General features: G+C 37.6%; 3 protein-coding genes across 3 annotated transcripts; 1 reads left to right on the top strand and 2 right to left on the bottom strand.

The window, feature by feature from the left end:
* Positions 1-1322: 1322 nt before the first annotated feature.
* Positions 1323-4292, top strand: LOC106907492 (uncharacterized). The gene is made up of 5 exons (XM_014973228.2): positions 1323-1766; positions 1868-1961; positions 2175-2321; positions 3805-3900; positions 3980-4292. The coding sequence occupies exons 1-5, from the start codon at positions 1500-1502 to the stop codon at positions 4120-4122; spliced, it is 747 nt and encodes a 248-aa protein (XP_014828714.2). The 5' UTR covers positions 1323-1499; the 3' UTR covers positions 4123-4292.
* On the bottom strand, positions 4155-12190 carry rab34a (RAB34, member RAS oncogene family a). The gene is made up of 11 exons (XM_014973227.2): positions 11841-12190; positions 10381-10477; positions 10202-10293; positions 10054-10119; positions 8981-9082; positions 8828-8892; positions 8674-8725; positions 8506-8587; positions 7397-7487; positions 6269-6376; positions 4155-6193 (listed from the first exon to the last, which is right to left on the bottom strand). The coding sequence occupies exons 1-11, from the start codon at positions 11948-11950 to the stop codon at positions 6129-6131; spliced, it is 930 nt and encodes a 309-aa protein (XP_014828713.2). The 5' UTR covers positions 11951-12190; the 3' UTR covers positions 4155-6128.
* An 898-nt stretch (positions 12191-13088) lies between these two features.
* tlcd1 (TLC domain containing 1) lies at positions 13089-22389 on the bottom strand. The gene is made up of 4 exons (XM_014973226.2): positions 21794-22389; positions 20612-20694; positions 18239-18321; positions 13089-16643 (listed from the first exon to the last, which is right to left on the bottom strand). The coding sequence occupies exons 1-4, from the start codon at positions 21997-21999 to the stop codon at positions 16239-16241; spliced, it is 777 nt and encodes a 258-aa protein (XP_014828712.2). The 5' UTR covers positions 22000-22389; the 3' UTR covers positions 13089-16238.
* Positions 22390-27237: the final 4848 nt, after the last annotated feature.

The raw sequence follows: 27237 nt of genomic DNA, 5'->3' as shown, positions 1-27237 counted from the left end.
AAGTGTAAATTTATGCAATATCTCTAGATATAAACTTTACATAACGGAACCTTAGCTATGTAAAAAAATCTGGAGAAAAATGCATGGTTGTCTGTTGCAGCAACTGCATGAAATGCTGAAATTGACATAATAATGGAAAATATCAGTTTCACATTCTTTCTTGTACAGTTAATATGGATATTTATGAATGTATTAGAGATTTTGTAGACAAAGGGGGGGAAAAAGGAATACATTTCTGCCAACACATTTGTGAGCTCCAAAAGTCAAAACATTTCTAGAAAAAAAACTCAAAAGTTTCAATAATAATCAAATACATTTTCTAGAAAAAACATGGAAATTTCCTATATTGTGATGACTTCCTGAAGGCAGAGTTTCAGAAAGAGAAGGAGCTTCTTAAAGAGACAAGGTCCCAATTTCAAGGTGATAAATTACCAAGTCAATTTTCTTTAAAGCCATATTTGACATATTTATGTAGCATTTTTATCAATCAATCAAATTTTATTTGAATAGCACATTTCAGCAACAAGGCATTTCAAAGTGCTTTACATCATAACAAACACAAAAACACAGTCATGCAACATAGAATCAACAATCAAAACATTACATTAAGTCAAGCACCATCATGAAATTCGTAATTGATTATGTTTCAAATAAAACTCTAAACAGGTGGGGTTTTAGTCGAGATTTGAAGGAACTCAGTGTTTCAGCTGTTTTACAGTTTTCTGGAAGTTTGTTTCAAATTTGTGGTGCATAGAAGTGGAATGCAGCTTTTCCTCGTTTGGTTCTGGTTCTGGGGATGCAGAGCAGAACCAGAAGACCTGAGGGGTCTGGAAGGTTGATACAACAACAGCAGATCTTTAATGTATTGTGGTGCTAAGTTGTTCAGTGATTTATAAACTAACAGTATTTTAAAATCTATTCTTTGAGCTACAGGGAGCCAGTGTAGGGACTTTAAAACTGGTGTGATGTGCTCTATCTTCCTGGTTTTAGTCTGAACGCGAGCAGCAGTGTTCTGGACCAGCTGCAGCCTTTTGATTAATTTGTTGGACAGACCTGTGAAGACGCTGTTGCAGTAATCAATACAACTAAAGATACATGCATGGATGAGTTTCTCTAGATCTCGCTGAGACATAAGTCCTCTAATCCTGGAGATGTTCTTCAGGTGATGGAAGGCCGACTTTGTGACTGTCTTAATGTGACTCTGAAGGTTCAGGTCAGAGTCCATCACTACTCCCAGGATTTGGGCCTGATTGCTAGGTTTTAGTTGTAATAACTGAAGCTGTGCATTGACTCTAGATCGCGCTCCTTTTTATGTCCAAAAATAATAACTTCAGTTGTATAACAACTGAACTAACATAGTTACTTGACTATGTTATGAAATGATTCTATGTGGCTGGAAATTACTCCCCCTTTAACAATATCGGAACATTAGGAATTCTTTATGAAGTTACCTAATTTTTACCTACTTTAAAGTCCAGCTCAAACAGCAGAGTGAATCTATGACAGAGTCCAGTCCCACCCACCAGCACCAGTCACCCCTCTGGAATCCGACACAGGCAAGTGTCTCATTCCCAGTCTTGCTAATTTTCCTCCCCAAGTTTCTCCCTCTGGCTGCACAGACCGCAGCGTCGCAGCCACTTCAGATGGACGTGCTGGACGTTCCCGCAGACCGCCAGAAAGGATGGTACCTTTCACTCATGGCCCCCAACACAAAAGGACCAGAGTTCGCCTGGTTGGACCCGTCCAGACTCTACTGCAACTCGCAGGTCTGATAAGAGAGAAGCAGTGCGCGCTCCGATCTGTAGCTGCTGGTTTATTAACGCTTTGCATGGTGTAAATTCTCCCTGTCGGTTTGGATTTGATCCAGGCTCTGGCAGACTGCGTCAAAGACCTTCTGGGTCCATTTCACAGCGACCCCGTTGACCTGGTTGCCGGGATCGATGCCATGGGATTTATTCTTGGTGAGAAAACAAAGTTGTTTATTTTGAATGGGGAAGAGCAAACACAGTTCAGACCGATCTTATCCAGAACGGCTGCTACTGTGTGACTGCAGAAGATGGGGAAACCTGACCCCTTCAGGGTGCAACGCTAAATTTAGATATAACTGATATAAACTTGTCTCTCACACATGGTGTGACTGTGAGGGTTTTCTATCTTTTTTGTTTTGTTTTAAGGGGCTTCAGTCGCCATGACTCTTGGAAAAGGTTTCCTGGCCATTCGTAAAGCGGGTCATCTGTGTGTAGCGACCCAAAACCAGAACTACACAGACTACACAGGAAGAGAAAAGACTATGGAAGTAAGACTGGATGTGCTAAAACCAGGTTAATCATCACATTTTACTTAAGTTACACAATCACTTCTTAGAATTTTTTTTGTTTGTTTTTTTTAAAGACACCTAAAAGATTTAAAACCAAAGATTCAACCAAATTAGTTCAGTCTTGTTAAACTAAGAATGTCTCACAAAAAAGTCAAAAATAACTGCTTAAAGTATGAAAGAAAAGCTTTATTTTTTGTTTTCTGTCAGTTATGTGACTATATTGAAGCTAAAAACTAATGAGCACTATTTGATGATTGTTAGGGTAAGAAAACATCCCACTCGGTGATGGTCGCAATAAATCAAAGTGCAGTCATTATTAAAAATGGCGGCAAAATTGCAAAAAGTGAAATCCGAGTTTCACCTCAATGTTTTCTGTGATAAAGCACAAAACACATTTTCATAAGTAGATATTTTAAAGCACTTAAGGAATTGAGATATTTACGTTTTTATAACCAAGTGTTAGTTTGACTCAGAGCTGTCAGTGGGTAACGGGAAATGAAGGACTTAATAATTTCCAAGCCGTTCTTTGCAACAGTGCCATCTAGTGATGGTAAGAGTGCATTGCAGTTTACATATACCACATAGACAAGTTCACCTTTTTTCTATCTGCCTAAAGGTAAGTCAGACCAAACTTCTTGTTTTATGTCAGTTAGTTTCTATTTGCTAAGTTCCAAAATAATAAGACAGAATATGTCAGATTTATTTATTAGTGTCTTACAAAAATGTAATTAAATTCAATTATATAATAAATAATAAACTGGCCACTATTCTATCAAAACGTTATACAGCTTCAATCTATCAATTTAAAACCTGTTTATAGTTTGAGGTTTCAAATAGTTTTAAATATCTATATTCATGCATATTTTGGGAAAATCTTGGATGTTATTGCTCCAAACAATTTCTATTTTTTGATCTGTTAACCTCTAACTTGTTGACAATCAATAAATAAAACCTTTCATTTGCAACACTTGACCTAATGTTGTTTTTCTACACCAGGACTGGACTAAAATCATACTTGTAGGCCAAATAAAATATAATTTTTTGTTGTTTTTAAATTAAACATTTTTTATCATAGCGACAGGATTGTAGATCCAAAACCTCAAATGGTTTCTGTATGTTTTTCTTGTCAAACAAAATGCTTCGGTGCAGTTTTCTTCTAATTTTGGGCTCAGGTGAAGAAAACAGGAAAAATATTTCTGTCCTCAGCAACTAAACCCACATGTAGGTCAGCCTTCATTTGAAAACACAATTTAAATGTAAATTTGGATACACCAAGGTGTTTTTTAAGACAATGAGTGAAAACAGAACGCTCACTTTGTGTTTCATCTAACATTTTTGTATGTAGATTTTGATTTAAAAGTTGTAGTTTCTGTCCTAATTTACTCTTGAATTCTGGTCTGGCAAAAGATGGGTCCAGGGTCTGCACTTTGACACCCTTGTTCTTCAATGCTAAAACTGAAGCTCCTTTTGGACGTGTTCTTCTGCAGGTCTGAGGGTTTTGCTGGTGGACCAGTGGATAGAGACGGGCGGCACGATGAGGGCCGCCATCCAGCTGGTGGAGAACCTGGGAGCCACGGTCACAGGTCAGCTGGCGTGGAGGCCTCACTGACCAATCAGAGCTCAGCAACTGAATTTGGACTTGTCTCCTGGTTTGCTGTGCAGGTGTGGCAGCCGTGGCCATCGAGAACACGGAGGGAGGGAAGTGGATCAAGGAAAACTACAAGTTCTCCCACTGCATCCCAGAAGGGCTGCAGAGCCAAGTGGACAGGAAACACCTGGACTCTTTCAAGAGCTTCACCAAGTAGAGGCGACTATCAGCGAAGACAACTAAGACGCATTTTACATGAAACACTTTAATTTGCATAGAGATACTGTGACGTAGTAGGTTTAATATTTTTTTACTAACTAAAATAATTTGACATGATTGTATTACTGGCATGAAATAAAAAAAAAGATTAAACACTTAATGATTAAACAGCAACGACTAGTCAATGCAAACGGAAAACAGATTCAATCACTGATTTGATAGAAAGTAATGTAAAACATACACATCAGGATTCCTGGAAATGTTTTTAAAGTATGGAGCAGTGAGCAGCATGAGGTGAGCCAGCAAAGATGGTGATCATGTAAGAGTGTGGTTTAGAAATGAATTTATCCACGATCAATGTTTACAACGCTCAGCCTAAGTCTGTAATAAATGGCAGCTTTATGCTGAAATGACAGTAATGTACTTTTGTGACAACTTTTATTGCAGTAGCATAATCTCACACTGATCCAACCTTTAATGTGAGCACATTTTTGTGGAGAGTAAAGACTATAGATCAGTAATAATAATAAAATCACAAGTCTTATAGTAATTTGAAATTGTGTAATGTTATTACAAATAACATTATTATTTTGGTAACACTTTATTTGACAGGTTTGCATAAGACATTGCACTGTCATAATTATAACATCATAACATCATGTCATGATAATGGAGTCTTTAAGAATGTTTCCGACTGTTGTCATGAAGCGTCGTTCGGTAAATAATGACACTTTTAATGAGAAGTTGCATTAAAACTTGCCTTAAAAGTCTATTAAAATTGTCAACTTTGCATAAAAAGTGTTCATATTTACCGAATGACACTTCATGACATCAGTCGTAAACATTCCTGAAGACTCCTTCATCATCATGACAGGTGTTATGTTATGATTATGATAATGTCATGTCAGTCTTATGCATGTCAAATAAAGTGTTACCATTATTTTTTCTTCTGTGGGGGTCAGGGTGTTCACATATCCTTTACAATGTCTTAAATGACTTGAAGAAAATGTAAGTTGGAATTAAACACATTAATCACAGGTCTTAAATTTTTGTTGTGGCTATGAAGGTTTTATTCTTACGAGACGTTTATGTCAAGGTTATTACAGTTAACAAAAACTAACAAAATAAAGAAAACTGAGATTGAGAAAACATTTTTTGCTAACTGAAATAAGTAATGGTAATTAAAGGTTAAAAACTAGAACCAACAGGAACTATATTGTTTGTTTATAAAACTAACTAAACATACTGAGAGAAATCCTGTTTTAGTTTTTTGTTTCAATTGTTCAAATTCAGGCGGACAAGTACTCCCAGGTTAGTAATTAAAAGTTCACAGCCACGATGAAAATTAGAAAAAAAAAATACTGAGAAAAATGAAGAGTGTCATTCAGTTTAAAGTAAGGAATGCCAGTAGTTTTGTATTAAAAATGTTTTCACCCACATAATAATTGCACTTAAATTGAAGGTTGGATTTCATAATTTTTTCAGTATGAAAATGTGCTACAGCCTTAAAAGGTACATTCATACTAAGACAATTTACATATTTTTAGCAAGTTGCCAGAACATCTAAACGACAACAAAGGAGTTAAGGGGAGGAAGCAATGATCTAAAAAGTGGGAGTTGGGAAAAACAATCAAAACTTTACCTATGTGTTTGAGCTAAAAATGCAATAAGTAATTGATTCTGAAAAACTCTACAGCAGCAAAACTGGAGCTACAAGCTGAGTAAGCATCTGAAAACTCTTTGGCAGTTTGATGGCAGCACTATCGCTCTGTGTTAAAGTCCACCACAAATATTCTCACTTTTCCTGCTGGTCAAGAAAAAAAAAATGATACAGACTGTAAACATGCCATAAAATGCTCCCCTCTTTTTCTAGCCACAGAAATCCTCCCAACTAAGCTGGACGGCAGCCACACTCAACCACCGCTGAGAAAAAGTCTCATTCAGAGTCTGTGCGTTTTTTTTAATAAAAAATAAAAATAAAAAATTAAAACCTTTATCCCATCCTTACTGACAGCAGTTGGCCTGCTTCTTCTTTGTGGCGTACAGATTGCTTGAAGTGCTGTTGATTCCTAAACACATCAACAAAGAAGAGTGTTAACTTGTGGGACGTTTGTTTAACTTCCTGAGACAGTTCACATACTCACTGACAACATCGCCAATCTGCCTCGACCCGCTTTTCTCCAACTCGGCGAGAACGTTTGTCTCAAAGGCCAGAGCGGCGACTCGAAAGAAGAACTCTTTGACGTTTTCCCCTGAAGAAAAGCAGCCACAGATCTGTTAGAGGCCAGCGAGAAACCACTGTAGTGACTAAGTCACACTTCACATGTCTGTTTCCCAATTTTCTTTTTTTTTTTTTAACTGCTTTTGACAGAAGCCTTAAAGTGTCGGAAATGATGTTAGCATTTATGCTAAGAATGCTAAACAAATACAGTAGACCTGAGTCATTATTCACAGATTTTCCTGGTGAACATAACTCCAAATTATTTATGAAAAATTTGCCTGTTTTGTATTTTCGTAGAGTATATCCCAAATATTTGAAATAAAATGCAGCAGCAAAAGCTGAAATACCTTGGCATAGTGCTAGCTGACATGCTATGCAGTGATGGTCAACATAAGGAAGACTGTGGACGTGAGCTTCTGCAGAAGTGCGAAGATGGTTTCCACTCTTTAATGTATATTATGTATTAGGGTATATCTGGTGTTTGAATTATTATAATATATTACAAGCGTTTTATGAGTCGTCTTAAGTATTCAGAGTTTTGCTGTTCATGGACAGTTTTGCTTTTTCACCCTCAAAACAGTCAGAATGTTAAACTACTAGCATAAAAGCTAAACAGTCAGCATGATTACTAGAATGTTAAACTCAGAGGTTTTACTACTAAATTGCTTGTTTGACTTTGAATACATTTTAAACTGTTGCCTTTTATGGATGCTAGTTGTTTTTTGACTTGAGAAAAAGTAAAGCTATTTTACTTATTGTCAGCCACAGATTACGCTAAACATCATAAAGGGTAAACAGAGACATATTTTCTAAAAAAAAAAGAAAAAAAAAGAAAATATATTTTAAATTCTTTTATCTTCGTGTTAACCTGCACGTCTATCTTCTGTCACTTTGCTGCTGTTACACCTGAATTTCCTCACAGTTGGGACAATATAGCATATTTTTATCCCACTTTATGATTTACACAGAGAGTGATTGGTGAGCTGTGAATGCGAAGGTGGTACGTCAGACATTAAAACAATCTTCACAGGCATTAAATGTATCGACTCACCCGTCAGCGATGAGACAGCCCAGTACTCGGCATGAATCTCTCTCGCAAATTTCATGGCGTCTTGTTCGATCCGGGAATACTGAGCAGGGGACTGTTTAAGATGGCAGGAGAAACCAGGGAGTGCTTTCTAATATTTATTAAAAGCATGTTCATTTTCATTTGAAATATGTACAGTTGTATTTAAAATGTTACAACATTTATTTATTGAAGCTTATTTCAAAAGCATCATATGAAAATCACAACATTTAAGAAGGTATTAAAAATACTTTTCATAAAGTCAAAGTTACACTATTATTAAGATTATTATTAAATTGTTGGTCTGTGTGATATTCTGATATTAAATGTCACGTTTCATTAGTTATGAGCAGAAAATCATGATAATTAGCAAAACGTACAGGATAAAAAACACCAATCTGTTTAACTAATCTATATAACATGTTATTTAGTGAACTCATTTACTGAAATATTCAATTCAATTCAATCCAATTCAAACTTTATTAAAGAAAAGGTATTCTGATTCATAGTAGAGATCAAAAATAAAAAAGGGAAATAAGAGAAAAGAAAACAGAAATCAAATAAATGAAGTTTTTGATATTATCCTATTTTACTGAATTTATATAATTGTGTGTATTTGGTAGATAATTTGATAAGCCAATGTTTCTTGAGTGGAGAACTTGCCAATAACTCTTGCAATGTAATGTAACTAGATGAGTGACGTGAGAATACAGGAATTGCACATATTTATGCAAATTATGCATAAAGTTGTAAAATTTTAAAAGACTGATGATACAATTCATCTATAATTCACCACTAGCAGCAAAGCAAAAGAGGAATTTTTATGAGAATCAGGCGAAAGTTGAAGAGCTCAGACTCAAAAACAGCCAATATTCCTGCCTCAGTCAGAAAAGCTTTTGGGGTTTTTATGAAACATTCCTGAGGTTTCAACCAGAAGAAGAACACAAACTGTATGTGTACGTGTGCGTGCGGGTGCGTGCGTGCATGTGTGTGCGTGTGTGTGTGTGTCTGGCATTGACCCAAGCACTTCCAGTAAAAAAAACAACATAACACATCCACAGGCAGTGTCCACTTTCAACAGCATTTAGACTCACACTCAGGTCCTTTTTTGTGCCAACGAGGAAGAGCTGGACGCTGGTGGGGTCATTCTCTTTCAAGGCGTCCTCCAGCCACTGCCTGCAGCAATAAAACATGGCAGGACATCAACCCGAGCGAGGCAGAAATCATGAGTCCAGCAACACTCTCGTGATCAGAGAGCTTACTTGGCGTGGCCCAGAGAGGCGATGTCGTTCACGTCAAATGCGATTATCACAACTGAGGAAAGAAGAACATTTAACTTGAAGCCTTTTTAATTTTTTTCCAATACCTATTTCCTGTTTAATTCGCGGTATATTTGGAAAAGCTGGACGGACGAACCCTGAGCTCCTCTGTAGTAAGTCGAAGCGATGCACTTGAACCTTTCCTGGCCTGCAGTGTCCCAACTGTAATGGAGCAAAAACTCAGCAAAGTCACAGCAACTGGATTAAATAAATAATAAATAAATAAAAAAGAAGAAATAATCAGACTCACAGCTGCAGACTGAAAGGGACGCCGAGCACCTCAAAGCGCTCCATCTCAAAGTCAACACCGATGGTCGCTTTGTAGTTTTTATCGAAGGCATCCTTGCAAAATCTAAAGCAGAAATCTGGTTTAAATTTCCAGACTACTGGGTCACGTTGCTCACACAGCTATCCTTTTTCATTTTTGTAAATATCTACTATTGAAAATGTGTTTTCACATTTATAGATTTCATGTCCTTTGTTCTCAACATTTTCAATACTTTTGCATACATTTCTATTTTGAAAGCAGGACTTCATGTCTTTCTTCTCAAAACTTGTAATGCTTGTACTGTGTTGACTTTGGCTGGGTGAACAAAATCCTACCTAATATCAGTAGCTAATAGCAATCAGTAGCACCGTTATGCTGACGTTATTTCTCCCTACATCCTGTGGGTGGCACAGGTTGCTACAATCGATAGCAGCAACACTCTCATGAGTGTTTAAAAGATCAACGATACAATTAATCTATAATTCACTATATTTCACCACTAGCAGTGTTAGAAGTTCCTTCTAACACCCGCTAGAGGGAAACAAACACACCCAATACAATACGTTAATTCTATTGGCTGAGAAGTTGCCAGGCGACTGTGCCAAAAGGCAGTTCCATGTTTCATAAGCAAGCAGAAAGCCTAAGTGTGAGCGTGAGGAGAAGTTTTGAGTATAAGCATTACAAGATTTGAGAAGAAGTCCTGCTTTCAAAATAAAAATGTAAGCAAAAGTCTTAAAAGTTTTGAGAACAAAAGACATGAAATCCTGTTTTCAGACTGAAAATGCTTGCTCTTGGATTATGGCAGAAAAATTCCTCCATATTCCTGGTTACCAATTATGTTTGACAGGACAATATTTAACGCAAGTTCACTCTCCTTCCTGCTATCTTTAATAATTTAACTACAAACACAGTTACACTCACTACTAATACTCATCAATGTTTGCAGATATTCTCAGAGGTAACAAAAATAACATCCAGCTCTTAATGTTTGTACATTAGTAAATATTTTAATGAATAAATCACGCTTCATGCATTCATTAGCCTGCAGCGTTTACCTATTAATCAGGCAGGTTTTCCCCACAGCCAGATCACCGACCACGATGACCTTGGAGATTTTAAATCTGACACAAGGAATGGTAGAAGAGTCAGCCAATGAAACCACATCAAACCGAGCTCACAGAGAGTTCAGGTGTCCATTCTCACCCCACAGTGCCGGTCCGCTGCTCCTGGCAGGCCGTCCTCACTTTGTTGTTGAATTCTTCCGTAATGTGAAGAGCCGCCTCCTTTCTGAAAGCCTAAAATCAAGAGAAAGGAAGATGAAAGTGAGAGCAATATTGATTTTCTAAAACAATAAAGTTGATGCTCCCACTTTTGATTTTCACCTGAGGCAGCTGAGCGATGACCCGGTCCCGGCGAACCGGAGGAAAAACGCTCATGCCTGAAACTCTGAGAGACATTAAGCCTCGAGGTAAACGACGTCTGGACGAGAAAAACACAAACATTTCAACTTCTGCCATAGTGCAGGGATAATGAAAAAGGTGTGTGTTGTGTGGATCAAGAAAATTGACAGATTTGACCGTTTGTGAAGTGCATGTGCCACTTTTGATGCCATCTTGTTCAGAATAGTGCAAGTATATTGGAATAAATGATGTGGTTGCAATACAGGGTATTTGCAGGTTACAGCAAGTCGAATTTAAGACTTTAATGTCGCTTTGAATGAAATTTAAGACAGAAAAACTTTAGATACAGGGCATTTTGGGGAATCCTTTGTCCTTCTCACACTGCATATGGCTCTGTATACACTTAGCCCCCATACTGCCAAGCTTAAAATGTATTTTGCAGAGAAAGCACCCAGACTCACATGGGTTAGCAACAGAAGTGAGACAGTGGCATAAACGAACAGCCAGCTGGAGATAAATTTTCGCTTAACGGGGCAGTAATATACATTTTCCAAGAACACAGTGCCATTTTATATCACAAAAAAGTAACTATGTTATTGTCAGTTTTTCTTAAAATGCTATGCAAATATGACTTAGTAATTTAATACCTTCAGTTTGGGTCTCTTTGAAAACAAATCCTGCTTTTTGGATTTTTTTTTCTTCTGTTGAATAAAATGACTAAAATCAAAGGTAATTATTTTTCTACATTTTTCAGTGGGAGACAATGCTACTGCAATAAAAATAGACTTAAAGGCTTTCCACATATCTCTACCATTTTGGAGTGTGTGGTAAATTATTTGGTAAATTATTATTTTTGTAAACTGGGTATCAAAACACTATCAGAAATACTTTAGTGTGGCACTAGGTTATGACTTATAATGTTTATTTTTTCAAGTAAAAAATATAATGTTAAACATTTCTGTTTTTACATATATAACATACATTTCCTCGAGATTAGTTCAGTAAATAATTTGAATAAATATTTCTCCTTCTAAATTCGTACATCTTTACTAGGTACTATTACAGCTTTATACCCGGAGGCTATATAATACAGGCTCCTACTACTACACACATATCCCGAGACTTCCTCAGAGCTACGGCAGCCTAAAGGAGCCAAAGGTTGATTACTCATGAAATGAAAGGTAGCCGGGGCAACTGTAATCAGTGCTGAGCCACTTACTGTCTTTTTTAATCCTATTGTTCATCAAAGCTCCGACTGAAGACAAAAGAAGTACAATTTACTCCATTTAGTTTCCTTCTACGTGCAGCTGTAGCGACTTTTTAAACTTTTATGTAACAACAAACCCCAAGTAAAAAGCTGAAAAGAGAGAAGGTCGCTGTGAGTTTTCTAAAGTAAACTATAGAGAGGTAGCGTTTTAGCTACAGTTGATGTTACGGGATACCTCAGCGATTCAAGATGGTCCTCTTCTATCTTACTCCCCGAAAAGACGCCTCTTGCTCCACACAAAGGCAACTCACGCTTTCCGTGTTTAGTAAAAAAAAAAGTTAACATTTATTAATGGGGCTTAAGTTAAGCCACGGAAGTTGTGGGGAGCAGCCGAGAGGGACCACAGCAGCTGCTGACTCAGTTCCCCTGGATTCATTCTTTCCTCCCACGTTTACCCCTGCTCGGCCCCCTGCTGGACAAAATGAAGAACTGCCAGGAATCTGTTGATCTAGTCTCCACTACTGCATCCCTGACAAAGGCTAAACTTTAAAAGGAAAATTATCGTTTATTTGCTAAATTTGAATACACAAAAGAAAATCTGGCTTAAATCTCAGATTTCTACTGACTTTTGGCTTTTTTAGCGCCATTGTTTGAGACAGGGGTGTGTAACACAGACTGACCAGAGAGCATAGCTGGAATTCTGACTTTTTAAAAATAAGAATCTTGACCAAAAAAGTCAGATTTATGAGATTAAAGTCTCATTCCATAGGCAGTAGCGTAATCTTACATTGAAAATTTGAGAGAAAACCAACCTTTAATTTGAGTACTTTGTAGTGGGGAGGGGTCGTCATTCTGATGTTTATATTACTGTTTTCTGACATTAAATTGGCTGCACAACAGGATATGTAATCATATGTAGCTGCATTTCCATTGTAAATGTGTTCAAAGCTTTGTCTGTATTCCCTAATCCTAACCCAAACAACCCAATTCTACCTAGCACCTAAACGTTTTATTAAAAATTTAGTGTTTTTGAAATTGGTGTGTTTCCATCCATCCGTCCGTCCATTTTCTTATACCCTTATCTCATTGGGATTGGGAGGTGTTCCAGTGCCTGTCTCTAGCTGTCAATGGACAAGAGGCAGGCTCAACCTGGACACGTCGCCAGTGCATCGCAGGGCATGTTTCCATTGTACGAAAAATATTTTCATAATGTAATATTGTGCAATTATATGGTCAATGGAAATGCAGCTAGGATGCTCTTTTGATTGTTGATTTCTGATTTGTAATATTTAGCATCCAACTGAACAATGATATTTTCTGAGCTGAACAATTCATTGAACTCAGTTGTCTTAACTTTTGGCTTCATGGGCAAATTTTCAAGATTTTATTGGTAGAAAGTGCTGTGGACAAGGTGTCCTCAAAAATGTTATATTTTTCATCTTTCACATGCAAACTGAAACATAGAAAGAAATAATGACCCCTGTGATTTTAAAACTTTTTTATTTACTCAGTGATTCGAAAGACACTTTTAATACAAGAGTCATTTACATTATTGTGCTCATGATCAATTGAAATAACTGTCGTAACTCCTTCCCTTCATTGTGTGGGAAACTCAGAGTTATTGTAGTCTCTGGTTATGTTCAAAAGGCACTTTGGTGTGAAGGCACAACAGCAAAGGTCAGACGCACATCAGCTCCGTCTATGCCTTTTTTTCTTGGTGGTGGTTGAAATATAAAATGAAGTTTATATCAATCAGCCACAACATTATCACTATTAACTATTGGTAAAGAGAGTTATACAGTTTTGTTATGCCCTGATGATTTAGCACTTGCAACGTCCTCATGCCTTTTTGGAAATAAATCAAAGGTTATATTGCCAATGTCTCAGGATCCAAACTTGTCCATGTTTCTCTCCAGTCTTCCATGGAGCAAGACTGCCCTCCAGTCTTCAATGAGGAAGACTGGATGGCATCTAATGTTGTGTCTGAGGAATAAACTTGTCAGTAAAATTTTACTGTCATCAGCAGTTACGACTAATGGAATGATCAAGTCCACTTAGAGCCAACAAACATGTACATCTTTAAAAATGAAAAAAACAAAATGATCTAAAGGAATGTGCACTTGAGGACAAATAATTACAAAGTGTTTTACTTCCATTTCTGAGGAAATAAGAGAAAGAGGAGACATACGTCGATCAGGTTCAATATTTATAAATTGATAATCCCCAAAGTGTCGCTATTAACCAAACCAGCAAGAGATACACAGTGTCTGACCACACGATTGTGCTGCTGCCTGCTCAGTGTGAAGGATTATTTTCAGGGTTATTGTTCCTTGCGAACAGATGGCAGAAAGATCCGGTTTCAGCTCCACTGGAGTCAGATAGAAACAGATTTGATCAAAGAGTCATAGAAAGGCCCAAAAATATTCCTGCATCATAGCATGTTAGAAGTTCAATTGGTCATGAACAACTCTGTCAGGTCCAGCATCTCTTCAGCCATACCTGGAGACATGGCTTCATAGAGATAGAAGGATTGGTCCACATAATTATACAATATTAAAATGCAAATTCAGAAAATTCCAAGTGTCAACATTAGTCAAAAACCCCTACAAAAAAACCCACCTTTTCCCATGCAGATGTAAAATATATTGCAAGTATAGTGAGTGTGCTGTACAAAAAGCAACATTCTTAACATACAGTATACTTCAATGGACAAGTGTAACATTACCACAAGATGTTAGCATTCCGGGAGCAAATAATAAAAAGTTATAAATAATTTCAGTACCTCGTTTGTATCCAGTGCCCATTTAAAGTTGCAGACAACAGTCAACCTGACTCGAAACATTGGCAACATCACATTAAATAAGAAAATCCACCTAGCACCTATGAAGGTAAATTGTAACTGTACTTAAATGTCTTTTACTTTTTCTTTTCTTTATTTTTTATTTTTTTGCTTTAGTTATAATAAAATGTTGATTCCGAGAGAGATTTTAATGAAACTATCAGTACCATTTTCATGTTTGTAAGCTAAATAGGCAGCTAGCTTGTAGCATTTAGGCTGGGAATGAATAAGAAAAAAAATGCTTTTTGAAAAGTAAGACAAAAGTTATATATTACCTTCTTTAAACATACTACCTAAAAAGTTAACTACATTTCTCTAATTAGTGTCATATTAAATAATAAAAGAGAAGCTAGATACCTCTAGCTAAATAGCGTTTAGCTCAATAGCTGCAAGGATATTAATAGTGTCAGGAATGCAACACTTTTGTTAAAATTAAAACAAAGGTTATTATAATATCAATAACTAGATTTTTTTTTTAAGTTAACAACCATTAATTCTGTAATCTCATATGGGCTATGCTAACTGCATTTCATTCACTCACTGATAGGCTACAATGGTCATTCAGGTCGAAGTTGTTAGGGTCACTTTTTATGTTTTGAGCAATATTTGAGTGTCACAGAACTTCAACATTAAAATCCCTAATATACAACTGTGTAAACAAGGTATTTCTAACATTTTAACTGTTTAGATTTGATTTTAAATATTAAAATACTCCTACAAACCCTAGAATAGCAGACAAATTAACTGTTGAGAGAGCAAACTGGCAACATTTATGGACATCTCTAAAGTTCTTAACATAATTTATTTTTATTAATTTGTTTTCTCTCGTTGGTATGTTTCCATTGAAAACTAGGCGGTACAAGTTGTTTGTATTCTTATTCTATTGCTGACATCCCGACTAGTTCCAGCCTTAATATTAGTACAAAGGAAAGATCTGTGGCATATCCTTTATATTTAGCTTACAGACATAGGATGGTCACCATTCTTTTCATTGTTAAATAAGGCTAATGATGAATGTATTTTACAAGCATTACATTATCAAACGATCAATAACTTTAAAGGTGGTTTTTGTCACTTCTACATAACCATTAGTGGATCACTTTTTAAAAAGAATCACTGCTCACAGGAAAACAAAACAGACCAAAATCTATTTACATCACACTGCTTGTTATTATCTTTCCATTAATGTTGAGTACGTCAATTTAAGAATCCTATTCCATAAAGCCAAGCTTCCCCTACTTCTTATGTATCCATACTAATCATTAGCACACAGTGCTTATACACAATTTGATACAGAATTTAATGTTAAATCCCACTCAGTGCTATCACTACCCAGTTGACTCTGTATATTTTATTACATAGTTACTTTATGCTTTATATGAGCTGGTCAGAAAAATTGGTCTAAAGCCCAAAAGTTTGAGTCCTTCCAAACTTACATTTTAACCTTCAGTAGGAAAGCGATCAAGATAAATGCTGATCACATTTTTACAAAACATCTAAGAAACCTTCTAGGTATTCCAGCGAATAAAACATTGTCCATTACGCCAAAACTTGTACAATTTCAAGGATTTGTCAGTTTTCACTTAGACTCGTGTTGAATTTAGTTAAAATTTCCTACTTTAAAATTTCTGTGTAAAAGCAGCACCCGAAAAAGGCTACGTGTTTTGGGGAGCTTATTCTTTGGCAGTGAATCTGTTATCACAAGCATTTGTTATTATGAAAACACAACAAAATCTGTAAACTTTCCGTCTTAAATTAAATACATGGGGCAGTCCTGTAAACCGCTCCCCCCGGTCAGTCGCTGAGAAACTTCTTGGAGTTGTTGTTGTGTGTGCCGTTCTGTCCCGTGTACCTCTTGCTTCGGGGAAAGAAGTCCGTGCGGAGCAAACGGTAGAAATAGATCACCATCATGATGTTCATCATCATCATGGTGATGAGGAAGTACCCACCGTGGTCCAGCCAGGAGTAGTTGTGGACGATGTACCAGGTGAGGTAGAACTGGGTGCCGAGGCGAAACATGACGTAGGTGAAGAGGTTGACGATTTTGTTGATGTGGTACATGGAGGAGGACTGAGCATTGGCCAGCTTCAGCATCAGCCGCAAGTGCAGGGTGACGCTGTTGACCTCCACGAAGAGGGCGATCAAAGCACCAGCAATGTAGAGCTGGGTGTAGAGGGCATACAGGAAACACCAGATCACCTGGAGACAGAACATCACGGTGAGGGTGTTTGTACCAACAGACGGCTAGCCTCGGGTTTGGTTTTGGACAATAAATTATTAACAACACCAATCGCGATATCAATATCAATATATAATACGCTTGACAGAACGTTCAATAGCTTCCCGGAACTCTTATTTAGAACTGCACAGCATTGTGGGAGATGTAGGCAAAGGAAAAACTATAGATGCTCAACCTAAGCTAAGCTAAGGTTGGTGGTATCAACAGACCAACTGACTCTTTGGTTACCTAGCAACAACGTGTTGAGTAACTTGTGGAGAAGCAGTTCTCAGGGCTCATAAATGTTTGAGGATAAAGAAAAACAACAGCGAGGAGTGAAAGCTGTGGCTAAAAAAGGAAAGATCACGGCACCGGTTCACTCTGGGAGTATTTCAGATATTTAAAACAAAAAAGTAATCAATAATTATTAGGGCTGTTAACGTATGTGATTAGTTTAACGTATTAATATTACATAACACCAATTAATCACATTACCTATAAAACATCTCTCCAATGGAGGGTTACCTAGTTCAAAGCAGCACAGTCTTGTACTGCGGTCAGCAATGAAAAACCGTAAACACGAGTGAAAAGATGAGTGAGGAGATTGAGACTGGTGTGCCAAGTAGTATGTACTTATCGCAATGATGGATATTATCCTTCCACCAAAACACAACCAGTTTATTGTTCACATTTCTAAATAACTTTTGAAACAAAAGTACTTCTTTTAAACCATCCTGAATTCAAAAACCTGGAAAACTGAGATGTTTGGTTTGAGGCAATAAAAGATTTTCGTGTATTTTTACATTTCAAGCTCACAAGCATGGTAATAAATCGTGTCTAGTAAACAAGTAAACAGAAACAACAAATAAGTTATGACATCTCTGTAAACAAAATTGTCCTTTATAAAAAAAAACAGGAGGCTAGTTGAGACCAAAGCATCATCCAATTTTTGGTACAAGAAGAAAGAAAAGAGACAAACTATAAATCACACAAATGGAAATTATTGCATTTGTTTTAATTGATCAGTTAATTGATTTATTGTTTTTTGCAACAGGCCTAGACAACACTAATAATTATCAATATCGACTGTTGTGAAACCTTTACGTCATAATACGTTTTTCAGCCGTATTGTCCAGCCCCATTTTAGAGCACCACAAACTGTTTAAAAGTTGAATTTTTCATTTTTTTGGTGTGAGATTCTGCTATTGCAGTAAAAGCTGAATGTGTTAGATTTAATAGACACATACTGAGTAGAAATTCTACTAGAATTCATTAACATTTAAAGCAAAAAAAAAAACATTAAGTGGGACAAAAGTCCAGCAATGTTTCTGCATCAATGGAAATCCTGTTTTCTTTAGTCATCTATACGTTGTATGATAAAAAAAAAAAAAGAGGTAAAACAAAACCATCAGGTTAACTTCAACTCTCCTTTTTATTCCACGTCCTTGGAACCTGTCCAATGCATTGCAGAACTTGATGTTATCTCTCTTTTGTCTTGTGACTCAGATGTGCTGTCTGAACCAGAAACGCCAGCTTGATCGAGTTAAAAACAAAAGCATGAGCACAAACATCTTACCATCGCGTGATGGAGTAGAAACTCCCATGATCCTCTGCCGTGTCCCGTCAGAATGATATCGCCTGCATCGTGCACAAAGTAACCTGGGGAAAAAAAGTAGTTTGGTATTAATGTGATGTGAGGTAAAGACATGGACTATACATAAAAATAAAAATAAAAAACTAAATTAACAAACAGGTACAGCTTCAAAATGAAAGTGTAGTTACACACCAACACAACAGAACTGACCTTACACACACATTTAACTACGTTTGACAACGCCTTTTAAAATGCATTGGGATTCATAGATTCCACATGTATAATTGATTTCTACTAGCTTCAAGCACTTATGAATTTGGTAATACAGTGTTATTCTCTGAAATTACACACTTGTCTCTTTCACTCTTTCAAGGAAGTCTCTCTTCCTTGAAAGCGAGAGACTGCTTTGGCCATGAAGATTTTTTTTTCACCAACAATGGCATCTTTTTTTACATTTTATTCTTGCTTTCTGTCTGAAATTAAACAGTTTGGTAGAAAATAGTCATAGATTAAATTTTTCTGATTAGATGAGTAATGAGACGAGGCCACATGTTTCCAAATCTATTTCTGATTGGCTGATCGGTCCTGGTGACGTCTCCTGTCCCGGACGTTCAGAAGCCAACTTCAGCTCTGAATTGTACAGTGGTGTGTTCATGCTTGATGTGATGTTGAATTGTATGTGATGTAATGTATCAAAAGAACACGTTTCAATACCTATATGTTGCCTATGGATATTTTATGTCCACTATTTTTCTTGATGAAGTGTGAGCCTAAACCAGGTATGCTAGTCGTTAGCCTCTCCAATGCTAACGCTAGCCTGCTGGACAGCAGAGTAGCTGCTATCCAGTGGGTGACCATGCTACTCACATGCCAGTACAATGCTAACACAATGTGTACTCTCTTTCTCATTTTTACGAGCGCTGGCCTCTCATTAATCACATTAGTAGCTGTCACTTCATAATAATTATAGCCTCCTGTGAAAAGGAAGTAGCCACTGCTTGGTGCACAGCAGTCTTAATTTTGGACCTAATACCACTCCATAGTTTGCAGCAATGGAGTTATTGCTTTTTAAAAAAAAATACAATTAAATAACGTTTCTCTTTTTTGTGTGACTATTAAACTCCTCTGACAGGAAAGCGAAAAGTCTCCAGTCATCATATTCCAGACATGCAAACTAAACGTTTCTCATTTGATTATTAAACTGTGACAGCCTGATTCAGCTGAAATATTTCCACTGCCTGGGATTTTTTCATTTATTTATTTATTTATTTTTAAGAGCGCCATTCTGAGGTGAGCATGACACACAAACAGCTGCTCTGTTAATGCTCCTAACCTCTCATTTCATTTGTGTTTGGGCTCTGAGGTACTGTTTGCAGTTGTTAGGGGGGTGGAAGCTCTCACCAGACTTGTGTTCTCCTAGAGACACGAAAACCAAACCACACACACAACAGAGAGACTCAAACAGACCACCGAGACTTGAGACAGTTGTTTTTGATAGCCCTAGCGTTCGTCTGTTAGGGTTAAAGAAGGAGCTGCCAACTGCTTCAAACAACAGAAAGTGAGATAATTACAGGTTTCTTTTGTAATAGGAGGCAAATGCAGTTGAACTCCTCCCACACGCTGCGATGGGTGCAATAACATTTTAATATTCTCACGTACAGATCAAATAACTTGGCTGGTTTTAAGACAAAACCGTTTTGTTTTTTTGTTGTTGTTGTGTCACCTTCTCAAATATAGACTTCCCTTCGTATTTTAACACATCACGGTAAGCGAGTCAGCAGTAAGTATTTACGTTACTGCTGACTCTTAATGTGGGCACAACAACAAACGTTCAGTATTGTGTTGCGGTTTTATGTACATAATTGTGAGGAAAAGGAAGGAAAATGATAAAAGGCTTTGGAACATAAAAATCTGATAAGTGGCCTGCAAATTTCCACTGCAAAAGGAGAACTACAGTCATCAGCTTTACGTTTTCTAGAAGATCGGTAATAATAACGTAACCAAACAAACATCTAATCAGGCGTTATAATTAGGTGCTTGTGTTGGAATATATTTGAAAACGAGTCATGGCTTCTCCAGTAAATGGTTTCATTATTCAGATTTTAAATTTAAAAAGAAGAATGTTAGTTTCTCGTCATGTTTTTTTTCTATTTTCGTCATATTTTCACATTCAAAACGACAATTAAAAGAACAACTTTTTCTTTTTGTTACTTATGTTGCTCTAACCAAAAATCAAACTAATTAATTACATTGTTCATGTTTGTAACGTGACAAAATGTGAAAAAAAAGAGAAAAACTATAAGCGACACGGATCTCATTTTGGCACATAAAACAGACAGAGGTGCATTTACTGACCTGTGGAGACGCAGATAAGCAGGTAGGACAGAGAGGTGTGAAATTTGTGGATGTTGCTGAGCGTCTCGGGCCAGATCACCGCGCTGTAGAGAGATACACACACAGGACGGATTAACGACTCTGGACCTGAGTCAGACAGACAGCGGCTCATTTAAGTAAAGCCTTTTAAAAACCTTCTTCCCCCAACAACAGACAACAATGCTTTCAGGGGATGCTTTAAAGGTACGGCGCCTCTCTGAGCTGTATACACCAGAGGTATTTTCACTTCACAACATCGTTCCTCTGTTAACCCTTTAGCCAGCATTGCAGTGAGAAGTAGCTCTTATAATGAGCTTGGCAGATGCACAGTCCAACAAATGTTTGCTAATTACTGCTGGCTAGTCTGAAGGAGCTGAGTGGTGTAGTCGTAGGGGAAAGGTTCTCTATGGATTGGAATCTGGGAAGCTTAAGTCCTCCAAAGAGGCAAAGCTAGGTCCAACCAGGTGTTTTGCACAGCTAATTGGTTGCCATGGAGATTAAAGGATTTCTCAAACATGCATGAAAGAATCAAGGCAACCCTCCAGGTCCGTTTTTGACGAGGGAATAACATTATAACACAACATAAAAGCTAAAAAAAAGTCAATTTTACATGATACCGCCCCTTTAATAGCTCAACATTTTGTGTGTGTGTGTAAACACGCCACAGTGAAAGCTTGGCTCTAAACCGTACCATGCGTTAATCAGTCATTCCTTCACATTTCTGATTCAGAAATTAAAGAAGTAATTACGTTACTGCTGACTCTTAATGTGGGGAAATGAGTCATGTGCGTTGATTCCCCGCCCCTCTTTTGATGCTTTCCCAATAGGAAATCAGGTTTTTCCAGTTGATTTTTTTGTCTTTTCTTATTCTGTCTGGAGCTCAGAAGTGAAAACACCAACAGCACCAACAACAGAAGCAGCTCCGCGTGTCCCTCCCCACCTAAGAATGTCATTGTCCCAGTCCAAGCATGGCCTTCTTCTTGTTCTCCTGATTGCCACAGACTGTCACTGCTACACACACACACACACACACACACACACACACGCACACACATACACACACACACATTCTCCCACACATTGTACATCATGTGAACCGGGAACAAGACAATGCCATCTCAGTGTGGAGCAGCGGGCGAGTGAATGGATGGAGCTGTCACTCACCAGGTCAGAGCCCAGGTCCCGGTCAGCACTGAGTGCACCATGGACACGGACAGGTTCTTCCACTTCCAGGAGCGGAAGGCGTCCTGCCGGACCACCGTGGGGATGGGCAGCCTCTGCAGCAGCTGGTGGGCCACCCTGAACAGCAGAGAGCAGACCAGCACCGCTGGGCCAGGGTGGCCCTTCAGCACAGACAGCAGGGCCTCCATGCTCTTCTTTACGTCCCTGCTCCTCTAGAATTCCAACAGGAGCTGTTTCCTTTTGTTGTTGTTTGTTTTGTTTATTTTTTCAAAATTAGATGGATTCCCTCCGTTTGTAATGGGGCGCGTGGTGCAGGAGAAAAAGAAGAGGAGACGATCCTCCGCTCAAATCACCGCACGGCGGATATCTGGCTGATGCCGTCTCGCGTTTTTACGCACAGGTCCAAGTCCGGGTCCGGCAGGGGATGGAGGCGAGGGACAGAGGGGGGATTCCGTGTCGGATCATTCCAGTGGGACGGCGGTGGTTTTCTCCACGCCGCGCTTCGTAAACATGACGAGGCGAGCCGCGCTCAGCTCGGCTGTCCGTGCAGAATGACGGAAGAAAAGGAGGAGGGAGGAAGGCGATGGGGGTGGGTGGTGTCGCGGCTGCTCCCTAGGCTCGCAGGAACAAGGAGGGGCAGACACGCCAAGATTATGTTACGCAAGGAATAAACTCCCAAAAACCAAAGCTGCTGTTGCTGGAATGTGGTTCAGAAATATGCTTGTCAAAAATAATAACAAAAGGAAAGAAATGGCATCAGTGGAAATCGTTCAGAAAGAATGATATGCGGTGATCATGGGCCGCACGTGACGCCCTTACAAGGTCCGAGCGTGTTTGGGTCATTGGGTTTTCTCATCAGAAACAACACCACTGAGTTTCCATTACAAATGCGCGCAAATCCTTGTGTTCTGCTAATGTCAAAAAACAAACAAGCAAACAAAAAACGACACAATTTTATAGTTGTGGCGTTTCCACTATAAGAAATTAGATTAAAATCACATGTGAATAAGATTGTTCACGCGATAACTCATTAAAAATCACGGCAGCGGCAGATGTAAACAGTTACATGAGATATATTCATAACTCAGCTGTGGCGCTAGCGCCTATTATCTATCAACCAATCAAAGGAGACATTGGAGTCTCTTTCAGGCGGATAAGCCTTATATTTAGGAGCGGCTAGGCCTTGGGGGAAATAGTAGTCGGCGATTTTACTGAAGAGCTATGGATTCAACACTTTAATATGACTCTCCGGGACAGTCAGCTACACACTGTCAAGAGAAAAAAATAAACCCCATGCTGAATTATTCGTTTTCGGCAGTAGTAACATCCGGTTACCTCTCGTGACTCATGTGATGCGAAAAGATTGCGCTGAGAAACCAGCGCAATCTAAAATTGTATCGAAAAACGTGGATTTTTTTTTCCATTAAAAGAATTTATTTCCATAATTTCAACTTGGAAATTAGAAACACAGATATAGTGGCATAAATAAAGAAGCGATTTTAAAAAATTGTCAAATCTTTTTCAAATTTTTGACAAAATATTTCATCTATGTTTGTTTTATCTTTAGAAAACAAATATAGATGAGAATTGATCCAAAGTCATAAGAGGTTTGGAGGGGAAAGGTTCCGATTTTTAACTGATTGTTACCAAGTCCATCATCCTGTGAAGAAGGAGTACTACCAAATTATAATTTATACCTTATGATATGACTATTTCAATATCATACGTCATTAATTTTTAAAACGGGAAAAAAAATTACAGAATTGATTTATTAAATGTAGCCGAGTTTGGCTTAAGAACTATTACGTTTAAGGTGTTCATACACTTCAACATGCTCATGGAGTCGGTCTCTGTGGTTGCACATTCTGACCACCAGAGGGCAGCGCAGTGCTTAAAATTGATTACCGTTTTCCCAAGGCTGTGCCTCAATTAAATGTTATGACTTTGTTTCAAGAACATCATTCAAACTGTCAACTTCACCCATCAAATTCAGTGGGCGGGACAAGGACAACATTCTATAGAACCTGGCATCTGATTGGCTGTCAAGACGACTTCTTTCAAATTTGCAATGACTCTGAACAGAAATAACTTCATCCATTTAAATTGCTTCAATTTGTTTACCACAAACTTAACAGTAAAGACACATCTTAATTATTGAACGACTTATTTATTTATTGTGATTTGGCATTCTTCACTCTCCATAACACACAGGCAGACACATCAGTGTGATGCTTGTAAAGGGCTTTGGATTAAATTGGATTTTCTAAGGAATGTTGCCACGACTATTTTAAACAAATACGGATGACTAAATTTGTGCAGTGACGTCACAAGATAGTTTGTTTGTGAAAGATAAAGTGTGGAAGATGCCAAAAAATTAGCAAATGATTTTGGTAATTTGATTTTTTGTTTCCATCTGAAACCATTAATGATAACACAACAAAACATCTTGTCAGGCATGATCAGACCTGTGTAGGGATATGGAAAAATTTGTCTTTTTTTTCCAGTAAGATATTTTAAGTAAGATTTTACATATGAAAATATTTCTATTTCTTTTCTTTGTGTTTTACTTACATTTCCGACCACTGGTGAGTGGATGTCCCCCTGTTGCAGTGTTGTACATTTCAGTCCTTCGTGTTTCTGTTTCCCTAATTCATACAGGAAGTGCCAGTGAAGTTACTGGATAAGAAAGCTAAATAATTGTTTTGCAAACTAGTTTGTGTTCAGTGTTTTTTAAGTTTGTTATTTCAGTTTGTCATGAAGATTATACTATCAAAGGCAGTTACGTACAATAGTGATTCTGAGTATCTTCAGACTTATATTTGGAGTTCGGAAATGTGTTTATAGCCCTTTCATTTTGTAATAACATTCTCATTTACCCATCAGCCATTGTTTTCTGTTGTTATTTCTCCCTCTACGGTACACAAAACAAGTAGAGGTGAAGCATCCTATCGGATCATAGAAAGCTGAACTCGTGGAAGCCTCTTACAAACCTTGGACACAGTAATCACATTTTGTGTTTTATATGATTCCATGTTTGTATTTTATGTATTGTTTTTTTTTTTTTTACTGAAACTCATCTGCTTCAGGTGTTGACAACTTGCAGTCTGACTGCATGAACTCGAAAGTATGTCTGGAGTCTCTGAGTCAACTGGAAGGGAGCGACAATCCTTGAGTATTAGCCTTGGATGGCCTTTCTGCTGTCTGGTGATGCAAGGAAGTGCACCTCATTATTAATGAAATAAAGCAGTTATGGGTAGAGGGGGTGTAGAATTTTTTTTTCTTTAAATCATGTCATAAAATCATTCCCTTATCAAAAACACACTAACAGTGTTGATTTGATTGTGTGTTTAAGAAATCCTTGAATCTCCCATGGCAACCATTCTGGGGTGTCACTGCTCTCTCAAAGCTCAGCCTATTTCCACAAAGCTCCTCCTTGGAGCTGCAGTTTCAAGCCAGGCTTCTGCCTCATAGAGAATCTTAGCTCCTCTAGACTAGCGGCAGCAGCAATTAGCAAACACCCGGTGGGCTTATCATATGAACTACTGAGTCAGTCTTACACTCCTAAGAATGGTTGTATACAGAAAAATGGACTGTTGTGATGACATGCTAAGGGCAGAGTGTCAAAAAGAGCAGGAGCTTCTTAAAGAGACAGAGGTGTTAAATTACAAAGTGATTTTTTTGTAAAGTTATGCTTGATATATACACAGCATTTTTAAAAGCACTGAAGCTAACATCATTACTTGATTGTGCTAAAAGAAAATGACACTATGTCTCTGGAAAATACATAACACTGCCTCTTTAGTTTATAAAGAAAAACCTAAAAAATATCTATCTATCTATCTATCTATCTATCTATCTATCTATCTATCTATCTATCTATCTATCTATCTATCTATCTATCTATCTATCTATCTATCTATCTATCTATCTATCTATCTATCTATCTATCTATCTATCTATCTATCTATCTATCTATCTATCTATCTATCTATTAGATGGCAGCAAGGTTTCACTTGGGAATCAAACATCTGCATCTTATCACACCACCAGAGGGCGCCTTCCTCTTCAATCTTCTTCTGTGTCTTACTAGAAAACTCTTTGATGATTTATTAAATTGATTTCAAAACAACCTATAAGCGCTTGGCTTTCCAGCGGCTTCAAGTAATTCAGGACATGTCATCATGCTCCATTAGATGGTGTTTGTAACCTCTGCAGATGTTAGACCTGCCGGAACTCCAGGCGTGAAAGACGTGTCATGTAACATCCCCAGGCCCGTTGGAACAGAACAACCTGCACTAAATGTAATTCAACACTGAAGACTCGGTTTCCTGGCCGCCTCGCCGAGAAACGCCAAAGGACTTTCGCTCTCTTTGTCATTTCGAACAACAGAAACTTGTAATTTGTCAGGATTTCTGTGAAACTCTAGAGCAGAATGTTTCAGGACAGGCGCTGTTGTTCTCGGCTCGAGACGGTTTGATCTGTTGAGGAACTCGTATGTGTCCGGTTGGTTTGTGACACAATCGTATTGATCCTGTGGTCTTGTTTTACTTTTTTTGTGGAGGCTTTGATTTTCAAATAGAAAGAAAATCTGGACAATAAATTGATACAAGCAATTTATCAGTTTTGTTAATATAAATAATTCGAACTTCAATTTTTAATTAATTTTGCTTCGAATTATTCTGATTCTGAATCAGCGGTGCCCCCAAGAAGGGGTAACGGGCGTGGCCCCCACTTGAAATCTGCTGAAAAATGTCTTTAAATTATAGATTATTATTATTATTATTATTATTATTATTATTATTATTATTATTATTATTATTATTATTATTATTATTATAATACATTTTTTTAGCTGTCCTCCCCTAAATACTTTAGATATTTAAACTTGCTGAGGCTGCCACCTTTCTGATTAGGTTTGAAAATTCTGCTTAATAATGTGTTTCATTATCAAATAACTACAGTGGAATTATGGCTAACTTAATATCTAATGCTATTTATAACTGGAGAGTAATTCAAATTCCAATCTGAATTTCTTCTCAAATGATCAGTGATTAGAGAGTTAATTTAAGACTAATCTGATCATTCTTATTGGTCTGTTGTTGCATCTCTTAAACTTGAACTCATCAGTAAACTGAACAAAACTATGCTCAGTTAGCTCTCTGATATCTTCACCACACCCATGTATGGTTCTCAGACATTTTGGGGGGCAGCTGCTCGAAAGGAAAGAAAGGGTACTTACTGTGAGAATTAATACAGGCAGAGTTTAAAATGTGGGCACTTAATATCATTTTAAATCTAGAAAATGACAACACACTGTCAAGGAAACAAACTAAAAAAAGATTTCACAAGGGCACCTTTTCTTGTCCAGAGAAAAAGGAGGACAAACTAGAATAAGAAAATAATTAAAATAAAAATCCAGACAAAAT

Source organism: Poecilia mexicana, unplaced genomic scaffold (genome assembly GCF_051168715.1).
Source record: "Poecilia mexicana isolate PSO_F unplaced genomic scaffold, ASM5116871v1 scaffold_13, whole genome shotgun sequence".
In the NCBI taxonomy this organism is placed as follows: domain Eukaryota; kingdom Metazoa; phylum Chordata; class Actinopteri; order Cyprinodontiformes; family Poeciliidae; genus Poecilia; species Poecilia mexicana.
The sequence above is the reverse complement of the archived record's forward strand: the minus strand, read 5'-3'. Positions and strand labels throughout refer to the sequence as shown.